Below are 21,536 nucleotides of genomic sequence, written 5' to 3'. Positions count from 1 at the left end.
TCCATGCCATTTGGAATCTCATCTATTTTGAACAAAGTCTGTGGAATATAATCTTCTGTAGTTTTTTTTTTAGATACAACGCCTCAAATGTTATCTTCTGTTTTTGCTTGTGTCACTTAATTTTTCAGATATCTTTTTGTCCTTATTCATAGAATCAGCTCCAAGCTCAGAGCTTTATTTTGTAGCTTTTGTCGTGAAAATTCTCGTAGGTAATTCTCTTTGTTCATTTGTTATCTCTCAACAGTTGCTTATCGAGAAATTCCGCGAGTTCGCGCGTGATACTTCGAACACTGGCACCGAGCGCGTGGCTGCCACGAATGCTGTCTGTGATCAGCTGATTGGAACAGGTCACACTGACGCTGCTACGATAGCGGAGTGGAAAGATCAGATCAACGAGTCATGGGCCGATCTTGTGGAACTCATTGAAACGAGGACAAAGGTCAGTTAATATTGTCTGTTGAAGCGCTTCTCGGGTAAATGTTAAATTCACACGAAGCCCACGAGAACCTGAAAAGAAACCACGTTAGACCGTGGTGCGGGAAACCGCTAGTGACTCATAAGTTGGAAATAAGCTTTTGCGTTTGCTCTTTTAAGAAGTTTTTCTTATTCTTTACCGAAGCAGAACCAATGAAGTCCAGGATTACTTTTAAACCGCAGATGGAAGTTTCTCAACTGTAGTTTTTGAAGTAACAACTGTTTTGTTGCTAATCTAACAATGTCGCCTTCGGTTGTTAAATTTTCTCAGATGTTAGAAGCTGCCCGTGAACTGCACAAATTCTTCTACGAGGCCAAAGAAGTATTAGCCATGATCCAGGAGAAAGAAAACCTTCTCACGGACGACCTTGGTCGGGATTTGAACAGCTTACATCAACTGCAAGTTGTGCACCAAGGATTCGAAGCAGATTTGGCGCCACTCGGCAATCAGGTATGCTTCTCCTGCTATCTTGCGGGAATAGCGTTTACCATTTCCACGAAAACGCCGTTTTAGGGTTTGAAAGCCAAGAGAGAGTGCCTTTAAAGACCCAGTTTTGACTAGTATGCATCAAGCGCGGCTTGACTATCGGCAGCCATCAATTCGATGTTGATTACTCCACAAGCTTCTGGAAAACAATACAAACCTCGCTCTCGTGAAAACCATAACAAAAACAGAGGCGCGTAATGCGTGGTGGCCAGTACTGGCTCCTTTCAGACTTCATTATTTACATACCCGTACCATAATTGCTGTGAAATTTCAGTGTTGCAGTTGCATTAATTTTTTCCGCCGCATAGTCAGCTCATTCCCGCCATTTTGTGAACGAATTCCAATTATTGTTTTCATTACCAGGTCGTCGCGGTCCAGGAGGAAGCCAGTCGTCTCCAGGGCTCTTATGCTGGCGACAAAGCTAGAGAAATCCAAGACAAAGAGGACGAAGTGTTAGACGCATGGAAGCGTCTCAACTGGCGTGTAAAACAACGTACTGAGCGCCTTCATGACGCTGATGACTTATACAGATTCTTACTGGCTGTTCAAGACCAGATGCTGTGGATGAACGACATGCTGAAGCAAATTTTAACCTATGAGAAAGCGAAGTGAGTATTCCCACCTTTTGTTAAGAGAGCGACATCGCGTTAATAGAGTCGTTTTATTAGAGGAAACAGTAATTCACAATACTTTCATAAGAATCGCCTTTGGATACAATGCAATTAAATTTATCGTTTGGAAATGGGGCTAAATACCTACAAATTAACATGGAGAAGAGAGGAAGTGAGATTGCAAAAGATGGAGAGGACTGCGAATAACTAACTCGAAAAATGTCGCGCAACTTTCAAGACGAATAAACTATGGCATATTCCCTCAAAACAGAAAGAAAAATTGTAAATTATGCTAGAAAAACACCACAGAGGGGTCAGATGACTAACCCTTTAACTCCCAAGATCTCATTAGTAATTCTCTTTACTGTCTGACATACAGTTCTTATGATGTCAATTTGGAGAATTTGGTATTGGATCAACTAATAATCTCTAACTGATATTTTACTTTAATCTCATCACTTCTATGCTTGATATTGTATTGATATGGTAAGGAGAAATTCTCTCTTGGTCACTCATGGGAGTTAAAGACTTAACCGCGAAGTGTAGCAATGGAGAAGAATGACACTGTACGAGCTCTGTTGACCTAAAACCTTCCGGGAACGAAAATAATTATGGTATGTCTTACCTTATGTTACTTTAGGGATGTTCCTGGAGTCGAGGTCTTGATGGAACAACATCAAACCAGGAAAGTTGAAATTGATGCACGCGAAGACAGTTTCCAGAATGTTGTGAAGATGGGAAAAGATTTGATCGCCCGAAACCATTACGCTACTCCTGAGGTAAAAAAATGATGTCTTCTTTTCAGCTTTCACTCCCATCCTTTCACACAGTAGGAGAAAGTCAGAAGAGAACGCAAAATGGTTAAAGCTAGTGATAAAACCCGAATGACGACCGAATACAGCGAATAGTGGCGAATGGTGACGAATAGTAAAAATAAATGAGTTAATAATAAAATAAAAATAGAACTAGTAAAGTGTCTTATATGTCGTTATACGCTTTTTATCACTAGCCTAATAGTTAAGCAGGATCATGTTTGCTACAGGTCAGGAAAAGGCAGTGAACAAGAAAATTCTTTAAATTAGGGAGTCTAGCGAAAGTCAGGGAATTTCACCATGAGTCAGGGAAAATGAACATCTTTGATAGAGGCTTTGGAAAAGTAAAATTTCATGCAAATATAAAGTGATTCTTCTTGTCTTGGCCCTCTTCATGGTGAAACATGGTGACGCTTTCCTTTTTGTGATATCGATGTTAGTCATGTACATTGTTTGGTACATTCGACAGATTCCTTACCAGCATAATATACATAACATAATACATACACATAATACATAGCATAATTGTAATTGAGGCTTCCCTTGTGTGGCGCGTTACCAAAATAAAGTTACATATCTGTTTGAAATAACAAACATGAAAAAAAAATTTTAATTTCTCCACTATTCAGATTAATGAGAAGCTGGACATGTTGAACCGACACAAAGATGAATTGTCACTCGAGTGGGACAAGAGATGGGAACATCTTCAACTAGGTAACGGCGCCTTCCACTTCCATCTTTTCTCCTTTTTCCCATTTACTCTTTTGTGTCACTTTACCTAGCTTTCATTAATGAAGCTTATGACCTCTTTCGCGTTCAAAAAATGATAGAAGACAAACATATAAACAAACAAGCAGAGAAACAATAAAGTTATTTCCGTAAAGCCATGGCCCTAACAGGTTATTCATTTATGGTTGACAGTCCACGAAGTCATGCAGTTTGCACGTGATGCTCACATGGCGGAAGGATGGATGATCGCTCAGGAACCATACCTGAAAAACGAGAACCTTGGGGTAGGTATTCTCTCTCCGACCGTAAGTTTACGGAAATAACCGAGTTAGTTACAAAAGTTATTTTACATTTCCGAACACTTTTTGTAACTCATGGTTTTCCTTTATATTTGTTTTTAGAGCGATCTCAACGAAGTCGAACAGCTGCTGGAGAAACACAGCAACTTCGAGAAACTCGTCAATACTCAAGAAGAAAGATTCCAGGCTCTTGAGCGCCTAACGACGGTAGGTTTTTAGACTATGATACACTTACAGCATCATCTCATATCTTAATTGTGCTTCAAGGAGACTTCCTGTGTGTTTTCTATGACCAGGGATTTCAATACCTTTTCCCACAAGCGGCTTGGATTACAAAATTCTCATTTCTTTAACAGGGAAGAAGTTTTTTTTTTTCCGGTAGTTTCTTGGAACGTAACAACTAAATGCAATATGTTCTATTATCTTTTATCAGTACGAGCTCCGTGAAGGAAAGCGTCGCAAAATGGAACAAGAACGCCGTGAACGAGAAGAACGAGAAAGAAAAGAGAGAGAAGAAAAAGAACGGCAGGAACAACTGGAGAGAATCCGCAGACAGGAGGAAGAAGAGCTCCGACGACGAGAAGAGGAAGAAGCACGCAGAAGAAGCGAGCAAAGGGAAGCTGAACAGAGAGCGAGGGAGGAGGCTGTCGTTGTCGCTGAAGCTGAAGGGGTAAGTTAGAAGAGGCAATCTCCTTTCCGCGTAGTTTCTTTAGAAAAGGGGTCGCTATATTAATTATAGATTATCACGAAGAAGGATTGTAAATCGGAACGGTAAAGGTAAACGATCGGCGAGATGAACGAGCCAGGCGCGAACAGTGTTTCCTCTACAACCCTTAAATTCACGCTTGGGAAAACCTCCACAGCCCGCTTACCTTAATGTGCGCCCTTCCTGTTTAATCCCGCACCCCAAAGTGTGAGTCTGTTTGCTGTCTATTATCGCCGTGACGTAACCCTTCCGTTAGTATTTCAAAGCATATGGTTTGACACGAAATTCGAAAAGGGATTCTTTTCCCCCTCTTGGGGAGGGGGGGGGGAGGAGAGGGTAGTTCGTGGTATAGTCGCACTATATTCATATGGAGAATGCAATGATAAGTAAATAACTATCATAGTGATATCTCCATCGACAGGACACCTTACTCACTTAGTTTCTCTCTCCAACCCGGATTGTAAACGAGTTCTTGCTAACTATTGGCGAAACTTGACAAATGCTAGATGGGAGGAGAGGGGAGGGGAGGGAAGGGGGGGGGATTGGCGATGGAATGCTGTTCCCTACGGTGGAATTAGCGAAGAGCGATACATAATCACTGCATGCTGTGGAGTTCAGGAAAAGTAGCAACGGTTTGGGTTTCTCAATTCGCCTACTGACTTAGCTGCCTCAACTACCAACGTTATGAGAAACATACGTACCTTTAAAAATTATGTATAAAATTTATCCTTATCTTGATCTGTCAAGGTCGAAGGCGCACCAGATGAAAAAGAAACAGACGAGAGCGTTACAGACGGTAAAATGGAAGGCTATCTGTATCGTAAGCCAACAATGGATGCTCCCAACAGAAAGGCACCAATCAGGTAAGCATATCCGAATAGTTTCCGATAATTCCCGATAGTTTCTGGCGGTAAACGATGTGAAATTGATTGAAGCATTCTCTAGTATGGTTTGACTGCACGAGGTGTAGGATCCAGTTTCCCACTGCTATGCTCAAAGAATGAATAAAAAGAACAACAACGTTATAAAACCTCAATTCGGCAAAATTCTTGTCAAATTTAATTATTTTCTCTTTGAAAACTAATTTAAAAAATTCATCAATCGTTAATTTTTTTTTTCTGTTCTGTTTTTTTCCGCTAGGCAATGGAAACAATTCTATGTTGTTTTACAAGACATGTCTCTTCATTTCTACAAAGATCAGAAAACGGCACGCGTGGTAAGAACTTACATTAGATCGATTATGGGAAATATATAAGATTTTGCGCTCGGGCGTCGAATCAGTAAATAGTTATCTTCGTTTTGTCAGAAAATAAATCCTGCTGTAACCAGTTCTCTCAACTTTTTGTGGTACTTGTAAACATCAGAAGATAACTCACTTAAGAAACCACATGTCTTTTTTCACTTATCTTTTAATTTAGATATTGCAATCAATTTATGTATTTACTTTTATGTCTGTGTAAGCGGGTAGGTAACCCAAAGCGAATCTTGTGTTCTCATTGGCTGCTCGATCGAGGACCATAGTGTCAATTTAGGAACATTCGCTTTGATCCCGCATAGACAAACCTGTTTTCTTCAGTCTTTCGTCAATAAAACGTGTCTTTTATTGTATCTGTTTGTATCCTCAATAGATTACTAGTGGTTGATCTCAATTTTTTTTTTTTTTGGCGTTTTTATGTTCGTTGACATCTTTGTCCCAATCGTCTCAATGGACAGAGACGTGCAGACAATTTGACCTTTCCCTTAGTAAATAATGCATACATATTAACCTGTTCATGCAATAACACTTCGAATTTGCTTTACTTGTTAGGATCACGAGGCAGCCCATTCTTTGACTACAGAGGAAGGTTTTGTGGAAAAAGCCGTTGATTACACCAAGAGAAAGAACGTGTTCAGATTCAGGTACCTTTTTCTGCATCTTCTATCAGTCGCACTCAGAGGAAAAAAGTAAAATGCTTTTTTTTGTTTTCAACAGCGGTGCTTCTTAAAAGGAAGCACACGTTGTTTCATTCGCAAATGTGTCGCTATTTTAGACGTTGATTGTTACCCCATGTTTGACTCGCTTCTTCCTTTTATTTCACAGATCCAGTGCTGGTCAAGAATTCCTTTTCCAAGCTAAAGATGAGGTGAGCAATGAAAGAAATGTCTCTTAGTCTTTTCAAAATCGGTGAAAAGTAAAGTAACTTATCAAGTAATCGCAACTTTGTTAGCTCAAGTTTAAAGCGGTGTCGTCTGATATTTGGCACACGCACAAATTGTGAACTGCTTGGTAGTTTTCTCTATTATATATAAATATATTTTTTTTTTCGTTTGATCGCCATCAAACTTTGTCAGAAGGAGTGACATTTTCCATGGTCTTCTATTTTCGTCCGAGCCTCGAAAATTTTTGCCTAACCTTTACAACCCAAACATCAGTACGCGTATTCTGCAAACTGTTCCGTCTACATTTCTTATGGTTCTGACTAGGAGAGTAACTAAGGCAATCGAGAGCTAGTTAAAGAGGTGCCCTTAAGCTTTATTCCCATGACATTTACGTATCATTCAGGGGTGATACAATGGGTAGAAATTAGACGCTAGTTACCCTTTATGCTGATTGTTTTAGCTCTCTTTCTGCTCTTTAACCGTTGACATAAATTTTCTCTCCTTACCCTGCCCGTCTCAGGAGGACATGAAACTGTGGATTAAACACATTCAGGAGAATATCAGCGGAGAGGCTGCCGGGAAAGATGCATCACCTGGCAAGAAAACTGACAAGGGCAAAGGTGGAAGCGGCATTTTTGGCAAACGAAGAAGCAAAAACTTAGATAAGGAGAAAGAGGAGAAGAAATAAAAGAAGATGAAACGAAAAGTTATGAATATCTGTGAAACAGTTAATCGCTTTGTTTAGGAATTTCATTTTGTAATGGAGCGTTTTCAGACGAATTATTCTTTGGCTTTCTTGAAGGAATGTTGTTTAAACTGGATAGACCTGTTTGTAAAGTTTATTGTGTGTAAGTGTTTTCTTGCTAAGCAAAAACGAATTCTAGTGTGAACTGAGACGGTTTTAGTTTTCAAAAGGATTTTGTGCCTCTTCGTCAGAACAAAAACCGAAAGAAGCTTTTTACGCGAACTTCGCTAGATAGCGTCAGAGGTAAAGATGGACGTTTAGACCTTTGTCTTACAAGGGAGGTGATTAAAATCAGACGAGCGACACAGAAGAATTGTGAATCACGAGAATGGAAAGGTTATGTTGTTGTAAGTTTAATAGTCAGCATTCATTAGTTCAACATACATATTTTTAGGTGTGCTTTATTTTGAACAAATACCTTTGGAAGGGAGAGGAAAAACTTTTAAGTGGTATATAGATATTTTGTTTTTTTTTTTGTCTTTTTTTTCTCTTAATTGTAACTAAGTTACATTTTGTTAAGTCATCAAATACGAGTTTAAGGAATGGGTTTAGTTGAAAAACTTCAAACTTTGATGCCAAATTTCTCTGTTACATTTTCTTGTTGAGATACGTTTCGCTAAAACGGTGAATGTAGATGAAAACGTTACACTGGTTCAAGGAAGGAATTATCCGCGAAAATATAATCTTGATAACATTGCAGGTGATCAGATAATAAGTGTGAACATCCTACTTTTTTTCCTCTTGATTCACCTTGAATTGTGTAGTACAATATTGCGAACAGCGCTAAGCTGGTCAATAAAGTTAAATAATGCTAACTGATGTCTTTGCTGTTAAAGCACACTGAGCTTGGGATAGTGTCTGATCGGCCTGAGAAAGGTGTCCGTTTCGTGGGGTGAGCTATAGGAAATAAATTGGGGGAAAAACCTCCTTGTCTCCCCTCTACGTTTTTATTCGTCGCCTCTAACCAAGACCCTTATACAGGATAGATACAACTTTTTGGATGGTTTAGCTTATATTTCGGGCGGGCGTTAGCTCATTGCACGTATTTTTCCGAGCTCCGTATTATGCCATTTTCTAGTACTTTGGCTTCTAGTTTTCGAAATACTCCCTACGACCTTGAATGAGAACCGCAAAAGCAGCGGGCAAAAGAGGAACACAAAACAAACGAAATCATTAGATTTGTTCAAAAGTTAGTTGCTCAAATAGGCAAGCCTTGAAACCGGGAAGAAAGTCAAAGTTTCGATGGCACACTGGGGCCACTCCGCTTTGCGATCATATTTTTGCCCAGTTCTGTATTAGGAAACGACTTCTATTTGTCTTATGATGAACTCAGCTCAACGCCGTAAAAGTTTGTAGCAGCTGCAAGTTCATGTTCTAGGCGACTACGATTTCGAAGGGAATCAGTAACTTTGTTGTACTGTTATGCATATGAAAACTTTCGTAAGTAAGCTGAGTTAAGTCCACCAACAGAGTTTACAGCTTACTTGTACTAGCTCATTCAGCCAGATTACAATGGCTCGGGAAGCAAACAATGAAACTGTATTGCTTTTAGACACTCTTTTCAGACCCGACGGAGGCATGGGTAACATTTCATAATTAGCTAATATAAACAGGTAAAGATATGTACATCAGTCTACAAGGCAGCGTGAGTGGAGTTACAAAGAGAGGAGAAGATCTTTGAAGCCTCTAACCCTTGGGAGCGACTGGGATCTAAGTTCTACATACAGCAACTCTGTTGTGCAAAATATTAAGGTCACGAGAAGAAATAAAATGAACGCAAATTAAGGAGGCTCGTAATTGTCAAGCAAATTCTAGATATCATTTTAATGAAAATGTGTGAGATGCATTATGGAAAATTATGATTCAAAGGTGTAAAGGGTTTAAGGGAGAAGAGAGATTGCTTTAGGAAGTGGGAAGCTGCCCGAATTAATCTTATTATAAGGAAATTAGATCAAATATAACCTACTGGAAAGACAATTGTCACAGCATCAGACCACCGTTTCCACACGGAACTATGATAAGAGAGATGGGGGGGGGGGGGGGGGGAAGTTTCCAAAGAAACTGTAGCGCTGCGTTGGTGAGACAGTATAACAGGGTGATTTCGTTTTACCAAATAAGTTGATAATACAATTTCGCCACCGTAAAGAGTTTCTAAGGCTGTCGTTTTGAGGTTCACCCTTTGCCATTCAGTTTGACGAAGAGCTAACGCTTAAAACTTCAGCCTTGGAAACTCTTTACAAAATTACATTATCAACTCAGTTGATGAAACCAAATTATCTCATGATAAGAGAGGGTGAAGATCAAATACGATTACAAAAAAAAAACCAAGTACCACAAGCAAAAGTCAGTATTTTCCTATATGTTCTCATTTTACTGAGTATGACAAACTTGTGATAAACAATATACAATGCTAAAAAATCGTCCTCCAAGACCAAAATAAATGACTTGCCAAAATGTTCTTGAAATGAGATTCCTAGTTAATGTACTTGTGGCCATTTTGTCTGCTTTAAAACATCCTCCCATTTTCAGTTACAGAAAATTTCCCTTATTTACTTCAGGTAGTCTGATTATTACAAGACTTTACAAGCTATATGTAATGAAAACCGCCCTAAATACGACCAACTAGGACATGCATGCTACGAAGTTAACTATTAAAACCCCAAGTGTGATCAGCATCTAATTTCTCCTAGCAAAAATACTGCTAAACCATTCACTAAGATCATGAGAACAAAGGAAATGATCGCTACCACAAGAAGCTTTGATTGTTGAACAAATTCTCCTTGTCAGTATCAAAAGATGTGTATAAAGAAAAGTATAGAGAATATGGATACTGATGTTAGGGTGTAAAGAACTGACGAAAGGATAAATTCGGTCTACTCAAGAACTACGTATATTAATTAGATACTTGCTATTGTTAAGGAGAAAGTGTTTCGATATGATTTTTATGACAATTGCATTTTTCTAAGGAAGCAAAGGTTTACATAGTGATAAAAAATTCTAACAGAGTAATTTTTAGTATTATATTTTTCAAATACAAAACGTAAACGGATGGAAAAAGTCAGGAAAGGTGCCGGGCCCGAGTCTCTCAATTTGGTAGGGGTATCTTTAAAAGAAAGAGATCCTACCACACTTGAATCTTTTACTTCTCAACATTCTTAATTAACAGATGCAAATTTTCACTTTTGCTGTCATGCAATTCACAGAATCAAGCGAACTAAAAAAGAGAAAAAAAAACCGGAGCTTTCTTAAACAATTAATCAAATCAAAACTTACCAATTGAAAGTATGTTTTTGTTATGTTTTGACAGAACTTACTGACCAATGAGAGAACTTGTCTTCATAAACCCATAGAGAAAAATCTACAGTTTATCTATCTATTTATTTATTTGTTTGTTTACTTTACAATGATACTGGCCCCTTTTTGAGATTCCAAAGAAAAACTGAAATTTTGGAAAACTGCGTTCAAACATGATGTGCTAAAAATTGGACCTTGGTAGTTTTCATTTTGTTTTCACATTAATTAATCAGATCTCTTCGTTTTCTCGATTTCTTGCCAATGTTTTTAAAGGCAAAGATAAAAATTTCATGATTTCTGGAGCACACTTCTCCTTCAACTTATCACATGGCTAGAAATCGAAGACATCATGGCGGCTAAGCATGCGCATAAAAGACAAATTACGGAGTTTAAATATGGCGGCTGCATAAGGCTTTCTGTGGGAAAATTTTGAAAATCAGGCACAGTAATTTTCTGGAAGCGTGTACTAAAAATGCCTTCGTCTGAAATGTATTAGAAGAGTGTCTAGATCACTCACCTCCGTTCTCAAACTCTTACGATTTCGCTACGATCTGCCCCAGTCGAAGAAACTTTAAACCTTTTTGGTGCCCTTAGTGTCTTAAAATGGCTTATGTTGGTCAGCTAAAGCTTCTCCTGCAGCCACAACAAGGGTTGTTTTATCAATTGCCCACGTCTGTTCGATCTCTTCGAAAGCCGACCTTCTAATTGAAGGCTATTTAAAGTCATACAAGTGTGAATTCACGCTGCCAAACGACTTCCAAAAGTCCAAAAAAATTGCAATGCTATGCTATTGCTATGGCAATGGAGAACCATCTTGTTCAACCCCATCAAATTTGCACATGCATGAGTCAAATATGAAATTATCTTATACTTATGTTGATCTGTTTGATTACTCTGTTCCGGGAAATGCATTTGCAATTAGCAGTGATGAAAAAATTAGACTAGAAGTTAATGAATCTTTAAGAAAAATTTGTGGAAAAGTACAAAGTGATTATGCAAAGGCCAAAGGGACAAGGAGGAAAGAGGAACTCAACTCAAAAAAGATGTTTGATTTTAGTGGGATGCGCAGACGCAGTAAGGTGAAACGCAGCTCGTGTTGCGTTCGCGACATCAGCCGCTGACTGACCTCGATTTCTAGCCATGGCTCTTTCATTCTTTCGGCACCGCAAATCAGATCGAATTATCTACACCTGAGGCAGCTGGAGTTTTGTATTCGAACGTGAGCAACTGAATGCGATGGTTTCCCAACTCACACACAATAATGCGGCCATCACTTAGCACTGAAATCGATCGAGGGAAATCAAATTCGCCAGGATCTCTACCTTTTGTTCCAAACTTAGCAACAAACTTTCCACTCAGCTCAAATATCTGTACTCTGTGATTACTTGTATCGCAGACCATCAAGTGTCCTGACTTGTTTACTGACAAACCGTTGGGATTTTCAAATTCTCCGTCCCCTCTACCTTGCTTTCCAAACTTGTACTGAAAGGTTCCATTCCTGTCAAACACTTTAATACATTGGTCACCCCTGTCTGACACTATGAGATATCTATCACATTGAACACAGTGGACAGGAAAATTTAAAGAGCCTTGCCCACCAAACTTTCTTAAAAACTTTCCGTCGGGGGAAAATATTTTGATTTCCTTGTTACCTTTATCAACAACAAGAATATTTCCATCACTATCCACAGATAAACCGCGAAGAAAACTGAGCTGAGTATTATGGCTTCCTTTTCCTCCAAATTTTCTTAGGAAAACACCCTCCCCACTGAAAACCTGGACTCTATGGTTATCTTGGTCTGCCACAAAAATATTCCCATTTTGGTGAAATACAATTCCCTTCGGCTTACTAAATTCTCCCATCCCGTGACCTTTTCGACCGAAGGATCTTAAATTATGTCCATCAGTGTTAAAGATTTGAACTCGGTGGTTATAAGATTCGGTTACAGCTATCTCATCACTGGCATTTACTGCCAAACCACAAGGCTTATTAAACTTCCCAACGCACGAGCCGAAAGTTCCAAAAGTTGAAACGATAACAGACTTAAACTGTTTTACCTGCACAATCAGAGGATTTCCTAGAGTTTGTTCTCCATTTACCTTGACTCTCACTATGAATCTGCCTAAATCTCTTGGAAAGTAGCTGATGCGATAATTTCCGTCTCCATTGTTGTTTATTCGCACCTCTGTGACACATTTTCTATGTTTTTCGTCAGTGATCTCTACTGTTACATTGTCATGTTTAAAATAACATCGCTCTCCTTGAGCGTTTTTCGTGACCAAAACAAACTGCACCTCGCGTCCTACAAAAGCTTCGCTCAGTTCTTTGCCCTCCGTAACAGACATTCCTGCTTCCGTTTTGTTGCATGCATGTAGTACACTTCCAATTTCTTCGGAGTTGACTGTATCTAGCATCTTTTGATTTTCCATGAAAACCGGAGCAGGAAAGTTATTCGGGTCACGCTTAATCGGTTGGCTTGCATTTTGAGTCGCAATGATTGCGCACAATGATTTCTTTAGTTGAACGATTTCAGCGTCTGTACGTCGCGTCAAAAGCTCGTTGGTTTTTTCCAGCGTTGATTCAATGCTCTTTATTTGACTCTCAGTCTCCGTTTTCTCAGCTGTTAGAGCTTGAAGGGATGTTTTTGTTTGGCTTTCAACCTTTGCAATAATATTTTCCCTCTTGGCTTGAATGACCGCGATCACGTCGTCGACAAATCTATGAACATTTCTTTTCGCGTCTTCGCCTTGTTCAATCAGTTGAGCGTACTCCTCTTCGAGCTGACCAACAGTGTTCATCTTTGCTTGTAAATTGCGTTTCTGATCTTCAGTCAATGATTTGATTTCAATCTTTTGCCTCTCAGCTTCTTCTTCTAAGTGTTCCAAGGCATGACCTGCGTGGTCCATCAAAACACAAGTTTGGCAAACCGCAGCGTCGCAATTTTTACAAAAATATTTCAGCTCTTCTTTCTCGTGTCGCTGTTTTGAGCAAAAGGACGGTCGTTTTATCACACACTCAAAGTCCTTCTCCTGAAAATCCTTGAGCGCCAGAACACGGTGATCTTTGTTACTTCGCATGATGTTGTGTCCAATGACGCATTCTTGGCAATAAAATATGCAACACTGGAAACAATAAGATGTCTCAGAGCTTTTCTTGTCGCAATTTCCACACTGTACTTGACTGTTTTGACATTCTTTAATGGCTAACACATCAATCAGGCCGTTCAGGTAAAAACTGGTTGGTAGATCTTTCAGATCGCCACTTTCCGGCACTTTGTTGAGAGCTTGGCATTTCGGGCATCTGATTGTGTCTCGGCCACGACTTGTTCTGTGCCATTGCTTCAAGCACTTCAGGCAGAAACTGTGTAAACATTGGAGCTGTTTCGGATCCGTGAATATGGTAGTACACACTGAACACGAAACTTCTTCGCGAAGGTTATGAAGCAACGTTTTGATATCCATGTCGTTTTTAAACGCCAGTGTGCAAAGTAGTGTTCACGAGGAATCAGTCAATTTGAAACCATGAAGCCTGGAGAGTTTTTTTTAGCCCTTCTACTCCCAGAAGTGATTAACACGCAAATTCTCCCCATAATATCCATATATTATCAAGCGAAAAGGTAATGAGAATACTCAGACTTATCAGGTTGAAGTTGTCATCTAGATCAAATATCAAATTCTCGTAACTAATTTACAAGGAAATGTGTAGCAGCTAGAGGGGAGAATTGACAATCAAATCTTGGGAGTTAAAGGGTTTTAATCAGCAATTCTTGGAATGAGCGCTAACCTAATCTGTTGTTTTTAAAGCTTGTACGTCAATCAAATTGTCTCGCCTGATCCTCATGACCCTGCTATAAGCATCCTTGCTGAATGAAACTGAAAATTATCTGGAACGATAATATGATTGCTCGTATTGTACTACGCATCCTGAACTGCGCATGAAAATCACGTAATCAGGCGAAGACTCTTGCGCGCATTCCTAGAACAAGGTATTGTATTTCAATCAATAAACCAGGTAGGATGGTCTTTAGCTCTTCCGCGAGCACGATGAACCAGTACCATATTTTTTATCGCATAAATTTGGTGAACAAATCATCCCCTTTAAATTGAGTGAGTAAAAAACAACTTGAAGGGAAAATGGATATAGCCAAAAGCGTGTGCGAAGCCCATTACTCGAGGAATGTAAATTATGACCTTGAAAGCAACGAGCCGAACTTTTTGTATCGATGTCGTTTAAAATTGCGTGATTTCTCCACGAATTATACATTAATTGTTTCGTACACTCGAGTCTTTCAACCAATCAAGTTATTTTCAAGTGTTACTTTAAAAACCCTTGCTTCCAGCCACCGCAAAAATTACCGTGAACCGATGAAATGATGCGCGTGATTAGCGCCCGATCGAGTGTCGTTAACTATTTTTCCTGAGGAATCACCTTAAAATGAGGAAAACAGACGGCAGACCCGGCTCCGGCCCCTGAAAAGCCGTAGAAGTTTAGCTGAGGTGAATCCGATGATAAAACTCAGCATTTGTTTAATTTTTGTTCCTGAAAGCACGATCAGTTAATCCAAGAGATGAACTGAGGGTTTTTTTAATCCAAAGCCGCTGTGAAGTCGATGAGCTCCCTAACCGACGTTTAAGGCGATTAAAATTTGTCCAAACATGCGAAATGGCGAAATTGTTCTCGGCAACCCACAAAATAATGCTAAGACATAAACTCATATTTGACCAAAATAAGGCATTATTTTTCTCACTATTTTCGTAACTCTAACATCCCCTGTGAAATATGCAAACTGGAAATTAGACGTAAATAATGTTTATTTAGAAGAAAGTCTTGCGTGCCTATCTCCTTTACGATGAATTTGACATTCAGTGTTAATTAAGTTGAATATGAAATTTACACTGGCTAGAGAAGGTATCTCGAAAGTTAATAGCTTTCTTCAGCTTTTTCAAATGTACAGTGGTTCGGTCGGGCGATAGGAAACGAAACATCTTGTGGGAATGGCCTAAGCTAAAATATATTGGATTATGTTGCAATACGACAAAAGATATATTTGCATAGAAAATAAAACCCGACCTGGAGGAGTTTAGTTTCGCAATAGTTTGCCTTTTAACACCTTTCTTAGTACAAACTCTCCTCCTTTGAACGTCACGCAAACTATAAGTGGTCAATAATGATAATCATCGTAGGAATAAACAAGCTAGGTGTATTTAACACCACAAGAGAACTACGAAAACAGTTACCTGTACATAAAAACACTGTATAGATGGCCAACTAGAACATGCATGAAACGTGTAAACGAAACGTGATCATAATAAACCAATTCAATCGAATCTCTAACAACCAGACCTACTCATATACTTGCTATCGAACGGGGAAAATGTTTCGCTGAGATTTCCGTAAGTACAAATAAGAATATCCCAGACGAAAAAATCGCACGGCCAAATAACAAGCCTTGTTGTTAACGCTTTGTTTTATTCTAGCGACAGACTGTCGTAATGTTTGGTGTTGTTTTCATGATTGCAATGTTCCTATTCCTTCGGTGCTGATAGTTTCCAATAAACTTTCATTTCCCACGAAAACCATAGCAGACAGCCTGTCAAGATCACGGTCTGCTGGCTGTAACTGATCAGCCTCGTCGAAGAGCATGGACTCCAGAAATTGACTCAGTTGAACGACATCGATATCAGTACCCTGCGATAACAGTTTCTCAGCTCTTTCTAATGATGATTCTAATGAGGCGAGCTGGTTCTCCATCTCCTTCTTTGGCGCGATTACAGTTTCGTTTGCTTCGTTTTCTACTGCCGCTATGAAATTTTCCTTCTTCGATTCAATAGTTGCAATTAACTTATCCACAAACTTTTGAACATCTCTTTTCACGTCTTCGCCATGTTTTATTATTTTAGCACATTCTTCATCAATTTTATCAAGAGCGTTCATCTTTTCTTGTAAACTGCGTTTCTGTGCTTTAAGCAGTGATTCGATTTCAATCTTTCTTCTTTCAGCTTCTTCATCTATGCTCACCAAAGCGTGACCTGCATGATCTATCACAACACAGGTTTGGCAAACTGCCATCTCGCATTTCTTGCAAAAATATTTCAGCTCTTCTTTCTCGTGCCACTTCTGTGGACAGAAAGAAGGTCGTTTCAACACATCCTCAAAGTCCTTGTCTTGGAAATCTTTGAGCGCCAGAACACGATGATCCTCGTTGCTTCGAAGGATGTTGTGTCCATTGACGCATTCTTGGCAATAAAAAATGCAACAGTGGAAACAATAAAAACTCTGAGAGCTTTTCTTGTCGCAATTTCCACACCGTACTTGGCTGGCTTTTCGCTCTTTAATGGCTAAAACATCAATCAAGCCGTTCAGATAATAACTGGTCGGTAGATCTTTCAAATCGCCACTATCGGGCACTGTGCTAAGAGCTTGGCAATCCGGACATTTGATTGTGTCTCGACCATTGCTTGTTTCGTGCCGACGTTCCAAGCATTGTAGACAGAAATCATGGAGACACGGGAGCTGTTTTGGGTCCGTGAATATGTTTTTACAGATAGTACAACATACCCGAGCACGGAGATTGTGGAGAAACGTTTCAACGTCCATCGAAGGCGAGGGAGCAGAAAGCTTCCTTCGTTGTCACCGACACGAAAAAAAACAATGACGCCTTGTGTGTCTGTGTTTTGCTAGCTATTCTTAGAATCGACTGTTTATTATGTTAATTATTCACTCTCTTTGTATTAAAGCTTGCTGAATATTAATACTGTCTTAATTGTTTTGTTTCGGAGACTAATTCCCGGATGTGTCTAAATCCTGCCGGCTGGGAGGTACATCCGAGGAGCACTAGTAACGAGTTTCCGAGTCGGGTGATAATCGGCTATTCTAATATGGCGGGCTATTTCAGTGTTGCCAACAATCAAGCGACGTGATTGAACCTTCAACCAGACATGAACATTATTACATGCTTTACATATGAAAAATACATCATGGAGTTTAAATCAATTGCAAAGAAATTTCGTTTGGCTGTTTCTTTCACCCTCGCCGATCTTAAGTTTCTTGTTCTTAACACCGTAGCCGCTAAGACCTACGTTTGCAAAGGTAAACAAAACTTATGAATAGTATCGCCACTATTTAGCCCTTTTTATAGTGCTACTGATTAGAAAGATCCCAAGATGAAATTTCTATTGTCTTGTACCACTTGCTAGTAGGATCTCAGTAGGCTTAGAAAATACAACCGTCTAGAGATACAGCTTGCGTATTTAGTCGACTTACTGAATTGTAACTGTGGTTTGCTTCACATTTTACTTTTTCTGCTCTCTAAATTAGTCTTACACCCCTTTGAATCACTTTTTCAAGAATAATTTTCCATTTCATTTTAACTATTATTTGGTCTTGTACCTCTAGCCGGTAGAATCTTAGGGGGCTTCGAAAATACTACCGGCCAGAGGTACAGCTTGCATATTTAGGCGAGTCTGCCCAAATTTTACTAAGGTTTGCTCCACATTTGACTTTTCTGCACTCCAACTTAGTCTTGCACTCCTTGGAATCACATTTTTCATGAATACATTTACATTTTGTTTAATTTGGTACCTCTAGCTTTTAGGATCTTAGTAGGCTTAGAAAATACTAGAGGTACAGCTTACATATTTAATCAACTTAGAAAATACTACAGGCCAGGGGTACTTTGTGCATTTGAAGTGAATAAGGTTCATTTCATTTACTTTTTGATTTATGGAAAAACCTTTGTAAATTCCATGTTAGTCTCGTACTGTTGTGGAGTTACCCCCGTATAGCTATATTTTCATGCTTTGCAGTCTTGTTCATCTGGCTTGTAGGATCTAGGATTACTCAGAAAACACCATCAGACACAGGGGCAGCTTGCTTATGTGTCTGAAGTAAGCTTGAAATCATTAACACTGATATGTTTTAAATGACTCTTAAGTAAATAAATTTTAAACTAGTCTGATTTGTATTTTTTTTGGTTGTGGATTTATTTCAATTCAAATCAAACCAGTATTAGATGAATTTGACAAAAAGTTCATTTTGATTTGAACTTGTCAACCAGATTTACTGAAGTTTGTCATGTAATACTCTGCATACTGAGTATGATTGGGATTTCTTTGAAAGGAGCAGTCTCTATTTTCATGATATTTGTGTTTGATTAGAATTATTGTTGACAAGGCCAACTATTGCCTGAAATACTGAAATCAAGTAATCTTTAGGTAGTCATAGGATAACATGATTTTAATTCACCAAATTGATATTTTCCTTTTGAATTTTCAATGATATTTAAGAGCATGTATGACTGTATGAAAACCTTAACACAAGTTATTCTTGAAAATATAAAATGGTTTTTTTACTCTCTCTTTATATATATATAGAATTTATACAATAAATAAATGAGATTAACCTGTGCTTGTATTATTTACTGTATTTTTGTTAAAAACAATTGCTTTTGTCACGAAGAAATCAAACCTTTCTTATTTGAACACCAACCAGAAACCCTTTACTTATTACTTAATAATGCCTACTCCCAAAAGGGGAACATGTCCTTTAGTTTCAGCTGATTCCCTATAAAGAGTCATTTGATGCTCATGGCTTGTGTGCAGTGGTAGGTACATGACCAAGGAACAAGAAGATATTCTTGAAAAAAGTGATTCTAATGTAGTATAAGACTAAAATGGAATGCCAAGAAGTAAAATGCAAAGCAGACTGTAATAAAAATTGGGCAAAGTTAATTAAATATGCAAGCTGTAGTTCAAGTGTTTCTAAGCCTCCAAAGATCCTACCAGCTATAGAGGTTTAAGACTAAATAAGAAAAAACAAAATGTAAATGTATTCATGAGAAAAGTGATTCCAAGGATTGTTAGACTAATTTGGAGTGCAGAAAAGTAGAGTGTGAAGCAACCACTATAAAAATTGGGCAAATTTGACTAAATATGCAAGCTGTACCTCTAGCCAGCAGTCATTTCTAGGCCTGGAAACGAATTCTTGAAAAAAGCGGTTCAAAGGCGTGTAAGACTAATTGGGAGTGCAGAAAAAGTAAAATGTGAAGCAAACCGTAGTAACAAGTTTTAGATGAATTTGACCTAAAATTCATTTTTAGCCGGTGGGATTTAGGCACAACTGTTCCTCTCGCATTACCTCATGGCCGCCACGAAAAGCCAAGAGGAAAAAGTATCGTCCCAATCCTCTCTCGGCCACATCAGTGTGTTTTGGTTTTGTCTCGACCAATCATATCACTGGAAATGGTACAGACGAAACTGTCTATGGCTCGGACTGGGAACTAAGCCAGGTCTGACAGCCGTAGATATCTCGCGGAGGAAATGAGGCTGTTCCGAGATGGTTTTGTCAGGTTTTTGGAGCAATTTAGTCTTGAAAGGTATTGGATAGTCTCGATACATAACAATACATCTCGTCCAATAAAGATCAACCAGTGTACGCTTCGCCGCCGATATTACAGATCGACAGTTTTGTCGCTACTGCAAGTAAATGTCGCGAGAACAAATGACATTCTGCCCGATGACAATAAATCGAATTAATTTCATTACATTTGAAACAGAATTAAAATTTGAGGTATATATCAAGAGAGTATATCAACGTATTGGTACACATGGAGTTAACAATAATTTTTTCAAATTTTCTGTTTGAAGTACGAAAGTATCTCTCGAAATAAGAAAAGCCAGAGGAGGGCTTATATCGAGGGGGTATATAATCGAATGCAATATCTTTGTATACAAGTAGATGAGCCTATAAGCGTCAGTTAACGATAGTCGAATGATTGTCAATAAAGGACCGCAGCTGTAAAAATTTTTGTAAATGCCTGAATAACACATTGATAGAGGAAGACTTCTACCTTTTATTTGGCAATCCCTCCAAGACCGTTTTTTTCAAGATCAGGAGCATAGGTGCAATTTTACAGTAAGATAGGGTAGGGAGGAGAATTATGATCCTGTTCAAGATAAAATGGCGGAATCCCTGCACTGCTTCCATAGTCGATATCGCCTCACACCTCTGATTAAACAGGAGAAGTACAATGTGTTTTGTGAAATGGTTTAATCTATACATTTTTTGTCAAATCACCGAGCAGGCATTTATCCTTTTAACTGTCATCTACCGTCGAAGAGCCACTGATTTCTTTACTTCCGGTTCGAACTAGATTTACAAAGCGCCTCGTGAGTTATGGTGTAGGTAGGGGGGAGGAGAAGGGAGGTGTTTCAGATATTTCTTATTCGTGTGGCAAAAACAAAAAAGGAATTACATAAGGCGAGAGTCAGGGATATCCGTGACGAGCAGCTTGTAATATACTCTTGGTTGCTGCGCTTGAAAAAGAATGAAAAACGCGGGCGCACTAATTATAATAGAGGTTCAGTAGAGAAAAAGAAGATTCGCAGCCGTTTCATTGACAACCACATCGGGCAGAATTCGTAGTCATCGTTATAATTATTCACAACCGATGAAGCGGCAAATTTGAGCGCGACCTCGCTTTGATGAGCCCCAAATGAGATGAAAATGAGCTAGGATTGGCCCACTAAGCTTCAGGAAAATTCAGTAACTTTTCGAATTTTTAAAAGTGCTAACTTCTAAATCGGCGCACGCTTCTTCGAAGATTAAAGATATATCTACAATTTGCATCTAAAATGAAGGAAATTTACGAAGTAGAAGAATTATTCATGTGCACAAAATTCGGTTATTTTTAGTATGAAAGTCATTTTCGAGAGCAATTTTCTGAAAACTCTTACTACCCTCCAAATAAAATATCACCGCACGGTAAATGGTAGATTACTCTTCCCTCTCACAGAAGCCGTTTTGATTGCGAAAAATGGCTGACAGGAACCTGTTTAAAAATTTTTTCAGTCGAAGTTGAGTTCAAAATGGCTCGTTTTTAGCTAGGGAGCCATTGTCTTCGGCCCAACCATGAATACAACAATACACCTGTCAATCTAAACAATGGCTATTACAGAAACTCGTTCTCTTGTAAAAATTATTCGCAATAATCGGCGCGAATTTTAAAACCGTGATGTGCATCTGCTGTCGAAGTTAACTCATGATGAAGGTAAACTGTTCGCGGTCGGAGGCTCTTTTCAGAGCTCGCACTCTTTCACTGAAAATAATTTGACGATTGACGTTTAGCTTCTTTCGAAGATGGTAAGCGGTAAAGTTGGCCCTTTTTGGTCGGCTGAAGGCAAACTGTACTCTAAACCTTGCAACTTTCCACGGCTAACAAAAGAATTCACATTTCACACAC

At 38.9% G+C, this 21,536-nt stretch overlaps 3 protein-coding genes and 1 long non-coding RNA gene across 4 annotated transcripts in view; 2 read left to right on the top strand and 2 right to left on the bottom strand.

The window, feature by feature from the left end:
- The window catches only part of LOC113678784 (spectrin beta chain, non-erythrocytic 1), a 33,999-nt gene extending 26,182 nt beyond the window's left edge, over positions 1-7,817 (top strand). The window contains exons 42-54 of the mRNA XM_089193154.1: positions 245-439; positions 746-925; positions 1,325-1,569; positions 2,213-2,351; positions 3,014-3,098; positions 3,306-3,397; positions 3,515-3,619; positions 3,846-4,082; positions 4,866-4,981; positions 5,259-5,334; positions 5,926-6,017; positions 6,199-6,241; positions 6,778-7,817. Of these exons, the coding sequence (XP_089049280.1) occupies positions 245-439; positions 746-925; positions 1,325-1,569; positions 2,213-2,351; positions 3,014-3,098; positions 3,306-3,397; positions 3,515-3,619; positions 3,846-4,082; positions 4,866-4,981; positions 5,259-5,334; positions 5,926-6,017; positions 6,199-6,241; positions 6,778-6,945 (1,773 nt within the window). The 3' untranslated portion in view covers positions 6,946-7,817. The remainder of the gene's footprint in view (positions 1-244; positions 440-745; positions 926-1,324; positions 1,570-2,212; positions 2,352-3,013; positions 3,099-3,305; positions 3,398-3,514; positions 3,620-3,845; positions 4,083-4,865; positions 4,982-5,258; positions 5,335-5,925; positions 6,018-6,198; positions 6,242-6,777) is intronic.
- Positions 7,818-9,352: 1,535 nt separating this feature from the next.
- LOC149034183 (E3 ubiquitin-protein ligase TRIM45-like) lies at positions 9,353-13,899 on the bottom strand. The gene has a single exon (XM_089193092.1). The coding sequence runs from the start codon at positions 13,756-13,758 to the stop codon at positions 11,467-11,469; it is 2,292 nt and encodes a 763-aa protein (XP_089049218.1). The 5' UTR covers positions 13,759-13,899; the 3' UTR covers positions 9,353-11,466.
- A 1,906-nt stretch (positions 13,900-15,805) lies between these two features.
- On the bottom strand, positions 15,806-16,894 carry LOC113678778 (E3 ubiquitin-protein ligase TRIM56). Its single transcript, XM_027195682.2, has one exon. It carries the CDS (start codon positions 16,892-16,894, stop codon positions 15,806-15,808), a length of 1,089 nt encoding a protein of 362 aa, XP_027051483.2.
- Positions 16,895-17,147: 253 nt separating this feature from the next.
- Positions 17,148-20,327, top strand: LOC149034182 (uncharacterized). Its single transcript, XR_016182742.1, has 2 exons — positions 17,148-17,386; positions 19,395-20,327. It is a non-coding gene; the product is annotated as an uncharacterized LOC149034182 (long non-coding RNA).
- The last annotated feature ends 1,209 nt before the right edge of the window (positions 20,328-21,536 follow it).

The sequence above is a fragment of the Pocillopora damicornis genome, chromosome 14 (genome assembly GCF_964200805.1).
Source record: "Pocillopora damicornis chromosome 14, jaPocDami1.2, whole genome shotgun sequence".
In the NCBI taxonomy this organism is placed as follows: domain Eukaryota; kingdom Metazoa; phylum Cnidaria; class Anthozoa; order Scleractinia; family Pocilloporidae; genus Pocillopora; species Pocillopora damicornis.
This window is presented reverse-complemented; position numbering and strand designations above follow the sequence as displayed.

Excerpts from the sequence above, each read along its gene's own strand:
- LOC113678778 (XM_027195682.2), bottom strand. The coding sequence starts at position 16,894 with ATGGACGTTGAAACGTTTCTCCACAATCTCCGTGCTCGGGTATGTTGT.
- LOC149034183 (XM_089193092.1), bottom strand. The coding sequence starts at position 13,758 with ATGGATATCAAAACGTTGCTTCATAACCTTCGCGAAGAAGTTTCGTGT.